We start from the raw sequence: 15,516 nt of genomic DNA on the forward strand, positions 1-15,516 counted from the left end.
TTAACTACGGTTTACTTACTCTCTCCTGTTAAATTAAAACTTGGCGCGTGCATGGTACAACCAAGCTGCACCTGTCTCCGCATATTTCAAATATTCGCACGTTGAACGCATATTCTAGACCGAATATATCGGGCGTATACAATCCACAAGGCGTTCTCCTTTTTTTTTATTTTATTCCTTCCGGCCGCAGTTGACCCAAGCACGTTGCGTTCGATTGTGCGTGTTCTTTGCACTTACCTGCTTCCACTATGACTGCCGCAATGCTCGCAAACGCAATACGAAGCACTGATTGGAACTGGTGTACTAGAATGCCAGTACAGTGTGTTGGAACCGAGCCAGTTTAATTCAGCGTGCATGCATGCTTGTCATTACTTTAACTGCAATGTGAATTTCGACGCTAATAATACTGACGTACTTTCTTTTTGCTCGTGCCGACACGACAGTACCACACTTCGAGACATGGCGACCAAGTTTGGCGATTCGAAAACGATAGGCGATTCCACAACCGAATCGACCATGTCACCTACTTAAACACCTCGGAAAACAAATCAGGCCATGCAAGCAAAACACATTTCTTTTATAAAGGCTCTGGGCGTGCCACAGCAGTGATATGTTGTCTTTATTGAAAGAAAACGCCTATGAAACGAAACCCATGCGCCCGTCCTTGACAGCAACGGGTTTAGTTAACTGCAGGTTTATGAGCAGTTATCCGATTACACGCAGAACTGCTTAACTCGACCTCAGAGGTGACTTAGGTGAACTACTTTGTTTTCAGTTTTTCGCCCTTTTAGGCGCGCAGACCTCAGTCGACCGGAAAGAGGGCAGAAAACGCGGTGCGCATCTCAGCCAGCATATCCGATGTCAGCGTGCTGCGTGCCATCTTCTGGAAGGCAAGCCGGCTGCACCGACGCACCAGCATGGCGGCACCCAGGGCTGCCAAAGGCGCTGCTGCCAGCTGACCTGCGGCACCATCTCCAGCCGGAGCATCAGCGGCGTGACTCCAGTGCATCAGCGTTGCCGCAGCTCCGCTTAGAATATCGCCCTGTCCGCCACACCGCCTCGGGCTGCCTTGCTCGCGACAGTACAGGCTCACGCGTCCGTCTGTCACGACGTCTTCCGAACCTTTGGCCAGCACGGTAACGTTGCCCAGACCTCGGGCCAGCTGACGCGCCGCCTCCGCGCGGTCCGGCGCCGCGGCCCTGACACCTAGCACGGCGTTGCACAGCCGCTCCAGCTCTGCCGCATTGGGCGTGAGCAACGCTCGCTGGTATCCGCGCACCATGTCCGGATCTTGCGCCACGAAGTACAGTGCGTCTGCGTCCACGACCAGGGGCAGGGACAGCGACCGCGCCTTCGCTACCACTGTCTTGAGCAAGCCGCGCGTGGCCTCTGCGCGACCCAGTCCTGGCCCGACTAAGAGAGCGTGCAGTCGCGGCAGCAGTTCGCAGACCCGCTCCGCGACCGCATCGGGGCCCGCGGTCTCCGGAAGAGTCATAACCATGAGCTCCGGGCTGTACGACTTGATCGCCTGCGCGGCGCTGGGCGGGCACAACACGTAGGCCAGGTCAGCGCCTGTTCGTAGGGCCGCCATGCCGGAGAAGTACGGCGCTCCGGTGTAGTCGGGCGATCCACCCAGGATGGCGATGCGGCCCGCCTGGCCCTTGTGCCGCTTGGAATCGAGCGGCGGAATGATCGCACACACAAGCCGCTGCTCGGGGCTTACGCTTTCTGGAACCGTGGCCATGTCAAACGAGTCTACTGTTGCGAACAGGCTAACTGAGCTCGCCTGCTCTTGCTGTGGCTCTCGTACCAATCGTGGATTCACACATGAGCACAGGGCACAGGATGGTCGCTCGAGATGATCGGGAAATATCGCGATGTCACCACACTAACAACAAGCCCCCTTTAAAGCATAGTCAGCTCGCTAGCTTTCTACCGATCCGCATACGAGCTCAAGTGACCGCATAGAACGTACTACGTACTTTCGCCCTAGTTCGATGCACTGCACACCGCACGCACCGCACATTCGAGAAAGCGCGCGAGCGCCGCACACACTTGCATGACACATCCGCCGTGCAGAATGGCGCTCTGTTCGCTTTATCGAACTGTCACTGCAGACTACTGCAGACGATCTCGACTTTTTCACCGATATATGTTCTTTTGGTTCGCAGTTTCCATTTGGTCATAAGCGAAAGTAGATATTTCAAGTCGCAGACGTTTCGTTTGCAATACCTTCGCGCCTGGGTTGTCTACGCCCGCTTTACGCAGCAGTTTCGTGCATTTAAATACTGTGAAGGCAGTTGACATACCCAAATTTGGTTCTCTACATTTTGTGCAAAATCGAGAACGCATACAGCACACTAAAATAATATTTTGGGGGACATAATCGTAGAACGGGACCTGCAATTCCAGACCCCTCGGCGATACTGTAGAGCCAGTAGGTCGTGCTGTAGAGCACCTTTTATGAGCCATCGGCTGGCAACAAATTAATCGTGTCACGTGACAAGCTTATGGCGGCTCTCGGCGCTCGTTGCTCGCTTGTTGGCATTAACGTCTTTTGAAAGTGTCGTGCCGACTTCTGCAGGTACGGTGCAGCGGCGGGCCCGCTGCTTGACCGCTCAACCAGTTGCATGAGCGTATTGTCTTATCAGTCGCTGCGCTCGGCGGTCAGCATGATCGGAGACTGTCAGCCAGGTTGAGTTGCAGGTGAGCCATCATCCAGACTGAATTGTTGTTGTTGGAACAACGCACACATGCTGTCTCCTGGAAGCAGTGTCCGTGTTGTAAAGGGTAATTTTCGAGTTGATGGGAACAGCAAGGAGTTAAAGGAATTGAATTAATCCACGCTTTACGAGCACAGTGTCCGTTCTGTGCACTTGTATAAGGCGGAAGCACGGCTGAGTTAGGTCTGGTTCAAACGGCGACTCGTAGTCATTGTTGCGCGTTTGAAAGCTTGAAGACTTTACGATGAGATCGCAACTCCGCTAGGACAGGCAGACGAATAGTCGCTGTAACTTAATGCCGCTTACACGAATGTAAATGCCTGATCAGATGCGCTGTTGACAGACAGGCGGCGGACTTTGTGACAGCCGGAGTGGCATAAATGACGCGCGTTGTGCTTAAACGGCAAGACGTGCACGTCTTGTGCTATTGCCTGTGAAATTGTTTGTGGGATTGTTTGTTCAGATAAGAACGTTGGTGCAGTTGTACCTATGAACTGTCGTGTAACGTCATCTAGTGTAAAGATGTGTTGCGGAGTGTGTCATTGAAAAGAGATGGTGTTGGAGTATCTAACGGGGTAGCGTTTCTGTGCATGTCCAAGGAGCAGATACAGCCTGTTTAACTAAACAGTCTACACGAGGATATTCGGGTTTAGTCAGTGCATGCGTCATACGAGTACTGAGATATTTGAAAGGTTGCTGCTGTGTGATCGCAGATAAGATGTGTGTGCCTCGAGTCGCTCGTGGGGAACCATCCTCGCGCGAACATGCCTCATATGTTCTCAGTTTCAGTTGATTATGTGCAAGTTGCATTTTGGTTAACCGGATCGCTACAGGCCTGCTTGAACGCATTCGAATGAGGATTATAGTGGTCTAAAACAATTCGTAAATTATTGCGGAAATGTCACAACAACGCCATTTGAAATACTAAATATCTCGCATGTTAGAAATGGTTCTTTGTGCTTTACGCAACACTATTTAGCAATCATTATCTGAACCAATTGCAGCTGGTGAATTGTGTTTCTGTAGTTCAGAGTGTGACTGTCTGTATGAACCTCTTGGTTTCAGAACTGTATTTGTTGAACTTGTTTCGTGGCATCATGTCTACATCTTTTCATTGGTATGCATTAGGTACAGGCTGCTGTACGGCTATTTGCTGTTCTATGCTGCCAATTATAATAGCTGCACACATAATGTAATACTCGCATATTTTTATTTATAATTTTTTTTGCTTTTGTTGCGCTTTACAGCCATGTTGATCTGATATTCCAAGTGGCTTGACAGCTAATAAGATTTGTTGTGCAATCTCAACATCTTGCTTCACATGGTTCGCAAATCCATCACTCTTTTTAACGGTTCATAACTAACTAGTTTTGGCACATAGAATCCCAGACTTTAATTTTTTGAACTCTCCGATACTAAGTTATATCCTCGTATGTTATTCTGCTACTGACCAGCTAAGTTGCCGCATTGTTCTGTTGTGACATGATGGAATTTGACAGCATCTGCTTGGGTCTGGTTAATTCTTAATTGGCAAAGAAAGAGTGCATTGAATTCTTGAATAACCAGAAACTCAACCGAGCAACTTATTATTTCTTGCGTCAGAATGGCCCAAACACGAGAAAACACTTTGTCATCGTGTCACACTAATGTACCTGTAGTGAGGTTCCGCTAGGAAATCCAAGAAGGAGTAGCTTGGCGCCTTTGTTTTCTTCTTAGATAATCAGCCTTTTCCTTGCACATGAATTAAAAAGTTATGCAGATCCTATGCACTGTGGTAATTGATGTAAGTGAAGCTTTCTGTGCTGTTTACTTTCGTTGACTATATTTGGCGGTGATGTTGATGGCCTACAGCAGTCGTGATGTGATGTTCATTGTTACCTTGTGTGCACCACATGTGTTTGTCTGCATAGTACACAGAATACACAGCGAGGTGTGTTTGCTTGAGGCATTGTTGTACGCCATTGTTTGTAGCCTGCGAGAAGGTTAGCACTGCTATTTTCTTACATGGGCGCATTGCATCTTGGCTGAAGTGTTGTCGTGTTGACGCTGTAGTGCTTTAGTCCAGCTTTGTGTCCGCACGCCCTGTGTCAGTTGTCCACATGTACAAACTTGCACGATGTTTATTTTTCAGAAATAGCAGAAATATCATATATTGAATTAAAACTTGTACAGTTTGTCCACAATTATTGACATGTCTAGTAGCAGCATTTCTTTTATTAAAGAGACCCCAAACGAAGCATGCTTTCTGACGATACCTTTCGTTTCTCCCACATTGCCCCATGTATGCAAGCTGCCACGAGCAAACAGTGGGTATTATTCACCTGTTTCGTCAAGGTGTTTGCTTTACTCATACTCTGTCTCCTTCCACCATACTATCTCTCCTCTGGACTGGTGCATGTGAGTACAAAAGTAAGCGCTGCAGCTTCTGCAATGCTTTTGTGGGGGGCTAACGCATAATTACAGCCATCCATAGGCCACTGTGTCAATGGCTAGGGTGTTTCAGAAGGCATTGTGGCGATGCCGATGAAATTCTCGCTTGAAAAGGCTCACAGACACCTCTCCTGCGTCTCTACTGTGTACATTATACACATTCTCAACCATCCCCCTATGCGGCGTGGAAGACAGCAGCTGCAGCAGTGAAAAATTCGGTGGAAGAGGCAAAGAAAGCTTTGCTTTAAAATAGCTTTGAAAAGGCCTCCGTTAAAAAAGACAGAAAGATGGCCAAGTTGGTATGGCTTCATGATGGAACAAATCAGGATTTTCCATGTCATACGACTCATGTGACTTCATCACGGAATGATCCATGATGTGCATAGGCGCAAAATGCAGAGCTGTTTCTGGCAGTTGTGTGCTGTTAGTCTGGGATGCTTTGTAAGCCTGGCAACAAGCACCATCCTTTTTTGCCATCAAGACTGTTTTTGAGGAAACAAATACATTACATCACTCAATCTAGACAAAATAGCTATTGTGGCTGGGCTTCTTTGCAACCTCCATGTTGATGCTGCTGACATTCACAGAGATAGAAATAGAGAGCTTTAATATTTTTCCGGCTCTGTAGTCTGCTTGTCCTATCTATTATGGAGATGCTATAGGCATCCAGAAGGGCTGCAAGGTTACTATCGTCTTGTTCTCGTTGTTTTACTCATCGTATTGAATTTCCATCTCCCGCATTCCTCATGCTTTCCCTGGATAGCTGTAGTGCAGTCATCTGCAGAGCTGTCCGTCCTGTAAATACGCCATTAATGTTCGCTGAGAACCCTTTGGAACTTTTTTTCACAAAAACTGCCTTTGACTTAGCTGTGCCTCTGTCCAGGTTGCCAGAGGCATGTCCACGTGGGCGCGCCGTGTCCACCGGGGTGCCACCAGCCTGAGCCAGGCGGTGACCTCGTGCGGTGGTGGCCAGGCCCCGTCATCGCGTCTTGAGCGGGTCAAGTTTGGAGTGCCCCTGGAGCAGCTCTGCAAGGACAGCAGTGACTTGCCTGCACCGCTGCTCGTGCTTATGCTGCGGCTCAACAAGGTGCGAGATGCTAACGTTGCAGCTATTTTATTGATCATTTAAGGATGATGCACACAAGTACCCGAGAATAATAATTTTCCATCCAAATGCGCAAAATCACCGAGAACAAGCTTATTCAACTGAAAAGAAAAAATATATATATATATATATCTTGCAGACATGTTTTTAGCCATGGGGCCAACATCAGCCAAAACAGAGGAAGTTTGCTTCATCCCAAGTCACCTATGGCTTTGTTTGTATAGACATTTTTTCTCAGATTTAAAACAGAAGTGTACATTGCAGTTGCTTTACATTACCTGTGTGATACCACTGCAGCCAAGGACATTGCATTGCCCTGTCTCCTCTGACAGTGCCTAGAAAACAAAAAAGAAAGCGATTTGTGTGGCAGACTTCTTTCTTGTCCTGCTATCCTGCTCTTATCCAACAAATGATGCTTGCTATTGGCTGAAGTTAACCAGAAACTCCGCACTCAGTGCCGGTACTCAGCAATCAAAATGTTTTTTTTCTCATGTGTTGCTCGTAGTCAACGAGAGTAGGTTGAAGATGTCATTTCCTCTAGACTGCGCCGCCTTTGCTTTCGCTGTTCAGTAGTTTTGTTATTATGTAGTGCTGTGCTGGTTTTGCCGACTCACGAGAGCTACAAGTAGCAGAGAACGAGGCCCATTACGATGAGTGTCAAATGTTGTGGTTATGATTTGGTGTGCGCTTTCCCTTCCTGTTTTGCACTGCCCGCTCTTTCTTGGCTTGGTTTCTGGCTGTGCTTTGGAGTTTTGTGCAAGAAGCCATAGCACCAGCTGTTGGGCACAGTTTTACTTACCTATGGCAGTGAAGTGCAATGATGGCGTTTGCAGCGTCACAACTCACCACCTGGGCATGGGCGATTTGAATTGATATTTGCGTTCCTGTTCTGGTTGTCCTTGGTTTTTCTTTTCTTGCTTTCAAATAAAAATAAACAAGCTAAAATATTGCAGTATAGGGCAAGTATTATTGCACAATGCGGCAAAACTGTATGTTCTATCATCATAAAATGAAACGCAAACAGCGGTGCTTATGATTTACTGCTCCGTCATCTTTTCTTGGTTTCAAATAAAAGAGAACCAGAACAGAAACGAATATACTGCAGTATAAGGGAACATTATCACACAGAGTGGTCAAACTGGATGTGCATGCCTGCTATTGGTGATGACTGGATGGCATGCACTATACCTTCAGTTATGCTCTGTGTTTCATTTGGCACTGATAGTACATCTGGGTGTTTGCCCGTGGTGCCAGTGTGTTGTCATGTAGTGAGGTCACTTCTTTGTTTCTGACAATGCTTTTACATCAAGAATATTTTTGAAGTGGCTGGATGAATGCTTTCAAAGTATGCTGGACGTGATTTAGTTGGATGTTTTTATGTCTAATGCTCCTGTAGAGAATTTGCGCATGGAGTCCATATTTTGTAAACCTGCCAAATTCACTGAAGAATTGAAAATTCTTAGTGTGTTCTGCTGAGTTAAGCTTTTTAGGTGAGGTATGTTTTTAATTTATCTGAAGTTGCAAAAATGTGGCATAACTGAATTATATGTGGGCAGATATAATTTGCACCTTATTTATAGATACCTTGATTGTTGATACCTTGATTGTTATAGGTGACACATGGCATATGGCAAAACAGTTACATGGTTTAGCAATGTACTATATTCATAACATACAGTGATAAGAAAATATGAAAAACATTGTAAGTTTAAGAATGAAAATGATGCTATTATGAAATGAAGGATGCAGATTGTTGCATTGCTTTCTTACAAAAGAAATCCGTATGCCCCATAACCCAATATTTAAGGATTTATGGTTATAGGGTTATGAGGCATAATTTTTTTCAATTCATTTGTTACAACCAAGAAAAAAGATTGATCTATCAAAATTTTCTGGATGCATTTTCCAATCCTGATTGCTTTTTCATAAAACGAAACAATGGAGCTTAAATTTATGTAGGAGTACTATTCCCACACTTTCGAGTTCTAGCAGTGCATTGACAGACAAGTTGAGCACCTTTGCAGAAATTTAAAGCAATATTCAAGGTGAAGACTTGGATGGTCTTTGAAGTTCATGTTTGCCATTGGAATAATTGTCCATCATTTGAGAGTGCACCTTGTGTAAAAGACATGCAGTCTAGGCTGCTTTCTTTACAATTTTTATGTGTACTTGTAGATCAAAGCTTTGTACTGTAAGTATTAGCAAGTGAGTCTAAGAAGCCAAGAAAAAATATTGGAGCCCCAGAAGATGCAGCAAAGCGGTATTGCCGTCGTGTTCATTAAGTCTGGTTCAGGAATGAGGAATCGCCCGTCATTTAGGTGTAAATTGATCTTACAGAAGTCGAGTTTGCTCATCTGAGCCTCACTGGCAGATGTGGGAAGCCGGTTTGCTGCTGTTTAGATTAGAAACAGCACTTTTGTCACAATATGGTGTGTATCTGAAATGTCATTTATAATAAAGGCTGTCAGAAGCAGTGCTTCCGTGTAATCCTTGTTTTTTAAATGCTGTTTTCATGATGTGTTTTGAGATTTCACGAGCCTATTTTTCACTATTCAAAGTTGTCACTTGCTTTTCTCAACACATTACTATTTGCGCATTTAGTAACAACTGGCATCAGCAAAGAGGCCTGATTAATGAGATGTGTTCCTGCTGTTGGCTTCTGTCTGGCTTGATTGCATGCCATCCTTATTTAAAGAGTGCAGATGTCTGTCAAGCTACATTTCTGTTTTTTTTTATCATGTGACCTGATGCTAAAATAAAATAAATTTGTGTGTTGCCACGTTCAGGAGGCTCCTCGTAAGAAAGATGTCTTCCGGGCACCAGGACATCAGGGTAACGCACGCAAGTTGGCACACTCCCTGCACCAGGGTCGCCTGGTGAACCTGGACAACTTCTCGGTACACACCATGGCATCGGTCCTCAAGCGCTTTCTGCGTAAACTGCCTGGTGGGTTCACTTCCTTTGCAGCTTTTTGCTGTATGTGATGAATACTCTGGGCATTTAAAGAGAGCAGACTCCAATGATGAATTTCGCTGTGGTTGCTATGGCATTTGGTGTTAATTTCTTAGTGTGCTGTGCACTTTAACTACGGCCTCTTATTTTTCTGTTTATTTATATTCTGGACTGTATGCGGTCAAAGACTGGTTTTTCAGATGTTTGATATTTAAGGCGTGCCTGATCATTCAGATGCCTTATTCGGCACTGCCATGTACCTCATAGAGCCAACGTTTGAAAATAGGCTTACTCCGACTTAATATAACAAATTAAAACAAAAGGGTATAGACATTTTGCCACCTATGCAGGTGGCATCTTAAGTATACGCTGACACAAATGAGGGGAGGTCCAGTCTATTCATCCCACATGTCCTTGTAAATGTCTGGCAGGGGGCCACGGTTGGTGTTGCATGCCGATTGGTCACGAGGGATGAACCACGATTGCAGTTTTCCTTCACTTTTGCTCTTGGGCCAATGTCATCACATTGTCAAGGTCAAAGCTATGCCCCATTGTCCAGCAGCTTTAGACAAGTTTATCACATTGTGATAAAGTGTGCTCGAGCAAGAAGTTGTGGCTACGTGAAGTAGAAAAGGTACTTGGTGCATTAAAAAGGCGCCATTATCCCAGGATGCTTATTAACGATACCCAGAAGTGAATGCAGAGGAGAAGGGGTAGTGAGTCACGAGTGAGGGCAGCGCCTGTAGTATCTGTTCCCTATGTTCAGGGTGTGTCAGATACTGCTCGGAGAGCATTGCGTCCTGGGCATACAAATCATTTTCAGACTCTATTCTACCTTGGGGAATGTGTTCATGAAACTGAAAGACTGCACCCCGTGGACAATCGGAGCGGGGTCATCCACGAAGTCCCATGCGGGAATTGTGACGCAGCTTACATTGGCGAAATGGACAGAAAAAGGTCAACGAGATTGAAAGAAAACAAAGGAAATGTTGCCAAGGTTACCCATGCAAAGCGTTCAAAGACCGACCTTGTCAGACACCGCTGGACGACAGAGCATAGCTTTGACCTTGACAATGCAATGATGCTGGCCCGAGAGCATAAGTGGGGGAAAAGAAAACTCCTAAAATCGTGGTTCATCCGTTGTGACAAATGTGTGTTCATCCGCCAACCGTGGCTGCCTGCTGGACGTTTACAAGGATGTGTGGCACAAGTAGACTTAGCCTCCCCTCATTTGTGTCAATATGTACTGGAGATGCCACCTGCTTAGGTGGCGAAACGTTAATAGCCTTTTGCTTTAATTTGTTATGTTAAGTCGGAGTAAGCGTATTTTCAATCATGAATTCACCCAGCCTTTGGAACATTTTTGCATGTAGCCAATGTACAAGAACATCTGAAATTTCGGACGCTGAAACCCTTTACCGTCCTATTTTTCAGACCTTTTGCTGTGGCTGCAGGCCTGACACAGCGTTAATTGGAGCCATCACCATATTGATTATCTCTCAGCCTCGAACAAGCACTGGCAGCTGGGGTCATTTTGTGCTGCCATTAGGCTTAGCAGCGTCAATGTTTGCTGTCAAGCTTCCAGCTATTCAATGCCAAGCTTTTAATTTGCCGATGTTGGCAATGAAGCCAGAACTTTGCCTCCTTGATCGTCACCTACGGTGTCAAAGCGCAGAAAGCATGAAAAGGATCTAAACCATTGCATAATGGCGGTTCCCGAAAGTCAGTGGTGTTACCCAGTCAAGCGTATGCAATGTATTGTGGCACAGCATACTGTCACAGGACTTAAAACTGTGTTCCTTTTAGTATACACGCAAGCACCCGCCGTCTCCTGTCACAGTACGAGCATCAAGACGCCTAATAATTGCACTGGAAGGCTTTTAAAGCTATTTCGGACATGGCTGTGGCAATTTGAGCCCTTGAAGGCAGTTTAAGGCATTCTTCTTTTTTTGTACGCTTTCTTGGTCCCTGAGGAGTCCGAAAAATAAGACGACTGTATAGAGAAGCGGGTTCCTCAAGAGAAGAGCTACTTAGCAAGTGAAGTCTCGAGTCATGTCGGCACATTACTCGCTTCTTGAGTGTCAATTGGGAATTATTCATTTGGCACACTATGTACCGTGGCTCATAAGAGGAAAAATGCAGAAAGTGGCGGGTGTTGTTTCTGAGCCAGAGCTTGTGTGGCGTTTCTTGGCAGGCGGCGTGTTTGGCGCTGAGCTGGAGGCCCAGCTGTTGGTGGCACTGGACCAGCCAGGTGGCCTTGAGGAGCGGCGTGAGCGGGTGCAGCATCTGCTTGCCCAGCTCCCGCTCCCTGCGCAGCGGCTGCTGGTGCTGCTGTTTGGCACGTTCCGCCTGGTTGCCTCGGACTTGAGCCGCACCGGAATGACGGCCGAGGCACTGGGTGTCAGCGTGGCACCGTCATTCTTCCGCACCTGCACGGGCAAGGTGGCGCGCATGGAAGATGTGGCCAGATTCCGTGCTGCCAGCCGAGCCACACGCTTTCTCATTGACAATTTTGGAGTGAGCAACTTGTTTGGCCGGCACAACTACGAGTATTACGCGCGGCTGACTGGCCGCGTGCTCCGTGTTGAGGAGGACTGGATCTTTGCCTTTCGGTATCCACCGGACTCGCTGGTGCCGCGCAAGACGTCGCTCGAGGCTGAGCGCTCCTGGCTGCAGGCTGAGGCGCAGCGCTGGGGTCTGCACCAGTCGGCACCTGCGCTCGCGGAGCTGCACGTTGATGAGGCGGCTGCATCATCGTCGTGCCCCTTAGAGCGCCAGCAGGCACAGAGGCTGCGCACTCGCTCCGAGTGGTTCCTTGGTGGCAAGGAGAACGATGGTCCGCCAATTGTATCTGAGCAGGACTGTACGGAACTGGACGTGCGCACATTTCACGTCACACTCACCTACCAGCCACGGATCTGACAAGGGCCTTCACCCTGCCACCCAGACGAAGCGGGATCCTCTGGCTGTGATGACATCGTCGCTTCTTCCGTCGGTGGCACTGCGAGTGGCTCTGGCAGTTGCTGTCCTGCGGGTGCGAGTAAAACCTCTTCCTAGTGCATCCCCTGCATGACTGCCAGTGCTGCCTCCCTGTCTACTGCTTCTGCTGATGATCTTTGGTGGACTGAGTGTTTCAGGCTGTTGTCTGGTTTTTTTTACTATGGGCTCGTTTTAACTTGCAAAAGTGCACTACAGGTGGGATAGAAGTGACAGGGACAATGTACAACAATCTTTATTTCCATCTTGTCTATAGTGCACTCGTAAGTTTAGGTGTGAATAACTCACCTGAATTGACACATTGTTGGGCTTGTCTTAATTGAGGCCATCTTCGTTCACGTGTGTTGCAAGGTCTGTTCTGCCAGTGGCTTTGGCATTTGCCGTCTTGCAGGTTGTAATACTTGATCTTCCCAACTCTTGCATCTCGGCAAATGCGGTTTGTGCCGCCAGCTGAATGCATCATAGAGGATCAGAAACTCAGAATGACCTCACATGGCCAGCCTTTGTAAACAAACCTCGCTGGACATTGGCCTCCCTTGCTGTTTTGGTCTCATCAGCACATTGCTAGTTATATTACGAAGGTGTCAACATTGTTATGTGAAGGTGTATCCTGTTTTTCTTTCCCGTGATTGGGATGGATTCAGGTGGACCAAGAGGGGGAAATGGGAACTGGCAATCAGCAGTCTTAATACTAGTGGTTTAAGGCAAAAACAGTGTGAAGTGATACCATAAAAGAAAGACGTGTAATCTTTGCACTGCTTTTACCCTAACCTACATACCTACCAATCAGCCCACATCAAGACAACTTTACAAGCGAGCTTGCCTTTGTTAGGCCATGTTGGCTCTATTTAAGAGCGTCTTCTCACCTACTTTCAGTTCATTGTGTGAAGTATGTATTCCAAAGATACAACTCTGGTCTTTTTATTGTTTTTTTTCTTAGAATTGTGTTCCTTGTACGTGTCACAGTTTGTTCTCAGGCGAAATGCCGGGAGGTTATCGGCACGTTTTTCTCCCCCCCCCTTTCTAATTGTCATTACACCTGCCAAAGTTGGCAACTTTGTCACAGCCGGAAGCCGTACGCCTCGTCTCATTTGGGTGGTGGAGTTGTGGTGGTTGTGGTGTAAAAGAACTGCATTTATGGCAAACTTGACTGTTGAAACTTCGGTTGTGAAAATTGTTGTGCATTAATTTATTTCCCCAATGTTGTTCATTTTCCACCGTCGATGTTCATTTATTGTGGAGAATCCTAGTAAGTTCACTTAGCAGGTATGTTTTACAAATCCCCATGTCTTTTGCATTTGTCGGCATTTAGTTTGCATGCACAATGAAACATGCACAGCCATTTTTTGAATATCTTGAGGATGCATTGTTTCCTTTTGCATCCTTAATAAAGTTTATACACAAAGAAGTTATGCTTTGATTTGTGTTACCAATTTGTAGATACCCCTCAGGTTAATCGTCACATAGAAATATGTCACCTGTGGATTGCCAGTGTTATGAAAGTTAGCTGCAAGGACATCAAACCAAGCCAGTTTGATGAAATGCGGTCTCGTAATGACAAATTGTCTGCCACAGTGGCCCAATTACTGTGGCGTTTTGTTGCAGGGTGCTTTTCCATGACTGTTGGGAGTGCATTCTGATGAATGCGAAGTACAAAGCATTCTTCTAATTTGATTTGGCTCACATTTGGGAATTAGTGGTTAATGTAAATATGAAGTCCTGCATTGTAGAGTGCGTCTTAATTTAAATGAACTTTTGGTTGTTTAAATCAATCAGGCAACTAATTGCTTCTGCCCAAAACGGGGCTTTATAAACTAGAGTACAAAAGCCGAAAACAAGCATCAAACTTAAAGGGTTCCTGAAACAGGTCGGACAAATTTTGTAGGTGCATTGTGTAAAGCATTTGCATCTCAATTTTTGTGAATCATCTTGTATTGAGAGAGCTACGGATGCTTTCAAGTTGCTCTCCTCCATAGGCGTGCTTTTTTCCCTCAATTCATTTGCCGAGTGATCGGGGCTAAGCTCTGCCTTCCAGTGGCTCTGCGTCATGATGGGACGTCTTACACTTCTGGTTGTCTTGGAGCCAGTGCGTGAAGCCTCTACAACTTCTCCGCCAGCCGCCTGGCAGTCCATCCCAAGCGAGAGCTATAGAAGCAGTGTGCATTGCGAGCATTCTGTCGCAGTTCCGAGCATGTCTGGTATTCCAGTAACCTCAGGCGAGTTGGGCATTTTGACATATGGGTTGAGGCGTAAACTAAAACCCTTCCATACAGTGCAGTCCACTTAAAATGATACCACATATAACAATATATCGGTCATAATGATTAGGTGACCAGACTTGTGCATTAGGGCTTTAGAAAAAAAACCATATACAGTGGAATCCCGATTATACAACTTTCTGCCAATCATGCTTCATTCAAAAGAACATTTATGGTACTCCACTGCCCACTGCTGCGATTCCTGCCAGCCAGCACGAACTTTAACAAAAGTTGGCAAGTTTCTTTTGGACCTTGTTTGATTCGTGAACCCAGAGCTTTCGCTTGAGTTGGGCAACGTCCAAAAGGAGGCCCTCTGCAGCGTCACGTGAACAGATGAAGTTCCGGATGCCGTCTATGTGTTGTAGCACTTCGGCGAACGTGGTAGGCACAGGCATGGCATCTGTGACGGCGTCGTCGTCCTCATCTGATGTCGCAGTGGTGTCGGCACTAGGCAAAACCTCCTCGATGGCGTCATCCAGCAACACCTCACCGCAGATTGCAACATTGTCGTCGGCCTTCACGTACACGGCGAAGGTTGTGGTGAGGTTTAAACCCTCAAAATCGTCATTGGCGAGGCCTGCATCGGCCTCGAGCGGCATCGAGGTTTTTGCGTCCCCAGCGAGGAGGCAGTCTCTCGCTTATAGCCACAGTGCTTGAACGAGTTAGTGATTGCGTTTTGCGACACTGCGTTTCACGAACTGGCAATAAAATGCATGGCGTCGAGCAGTGATCTTTTTTTCCGACTTGCTGCGCTCCATAGCCGCCAGCCTGCACTAATCGCTTCTGGTGCCCTTGCTTGATGCACTTAATGATGCTGGCATCCAGCAGCTACAGCTGGCTTGTGCAGTTGGGCGGAAAAAAAATAACCTTTATGTTCTTCAGGCTGGACGTATCGGGTGGGTGGCATGGTGCGTTGTCCACGAAAAGCAATATTTTCCTCGCCTTAGCACCCATTTTGTTATCCAGCTGCTGCAAAAAATTGCTGAACAGCAAAGACGTCATCCGCATCTTTTTGTTGAAGTTGTAGCTGCACGGCAGCATCTTCAAGTTC

General features: G+C 46.6%; 2 protein-coding genes across 3 annotated transcripts; one reads left to right on the top strand and one right to left on the bottom strand.

The window, feature by feature from the left end:
• Window positions 1-595: 595 nt before the first annotated feature.
• Window positions 596-2,375, bottom strand: Naxd (NAD(P)HX dehydratase). Its single transcript, XM_070527093.1, has one exon. It carries the CDS (start codon window positions 1,742-1,744, stop codon window positions 803-805), a length of 942 nt encoding a protein of 313 aa, XP_070383194.1. The 5' UTR covers window positions 1,745-2,375; the 3' UTR covers window positions 596-802.
• A 130-nt stretch (window positions 2,376-2,505) lies between these two features.
• On the top strand, window positions 2,506-13,615 carry RhoGAP71E (Rho GTPase activating protein at 71E). 2 transcript variants are annotated; one of them, XM_070527091.1, is made up of 4 exons: window positions 2,506-2,706; window positions 6,021-6,240; window positions 9,045-9,204; window positions 11,405-13,615. In XM_070527091.1, exons 2-4 carry the CDS (start codon window positions 6,049-6,051, stop codon window positions 12,130-12,132), a joined length of 1,080 nt encoding a protein of 359 aa, XP_070383192.1. In that variant the 5' UTR covers window positions 2,506-2,706; window positions 6,021-6,048; the 3' UTR covers window positions 12,133-13,615. The 2 variants fall into 2 exon arrangements, with proteins under 2 accessions (XP_070383192.1, XP_070383191.1); XM_070527090.1 differs by having other exon boundaries at window positions 2,507-2,706; window positions 6,037-6,240.
• Window positions 13,616-15,516: the final 1,901 nt, after the last annotated feature.

The sequence above is a fragment of the Dermacentor albipictus genome, chromosome 10, assembly GCF_038994185.2.
Source record: "Dermacentor albipictus isolate Rhodes 1998 colony chromosome 10, USDA_Dalb.pri_finalv2, whole genome shotgun sequence".
NCBI classification, from domain to species: domain Eukaryota; kingdom Metazoa; phylum Arthropoda; class Arachnida; order Ixodida; family Ixodidae; genus Dermacentor; species Dermacentor albipictus.

What these genes read in the sequence shown, in the direction of transcription:
- Naxd (XM_070527093.1), bottom strand. Translation starts at nt 1,744, where the DNA reads ATGGCCACGGTTCCAGAAAGCGTAAGCCCCGAGCAGCGGCTTGTGTGT.
- RhoGAP71E (XM_070527091.1), top strand. Translation starts at nt 6,049, where the DNA reads ATGTCCACGTGGGCGCGCCGTGTCCACCGGGGTGCCACCAGCCTGAGC. An exon ending in TTATGCTGCGGCTCAACAAG is followed by an intron (nt 6,241 to 9,044) that starts GTGCGAGATGCT and finishes TGCCACGTTCAG; the next exon opens with GAGGCTCCTCGTAAGAAAGA. An exon ending in CTTTCTGCGTAAACTGCCTG is followed by an intron (nt 9,205 to 11,404) that starts GTGGGTTCACTT and finishes GTTTCTTGGCAG; the next exon opens with GCGGCGTGTTTGGCGCTGAG.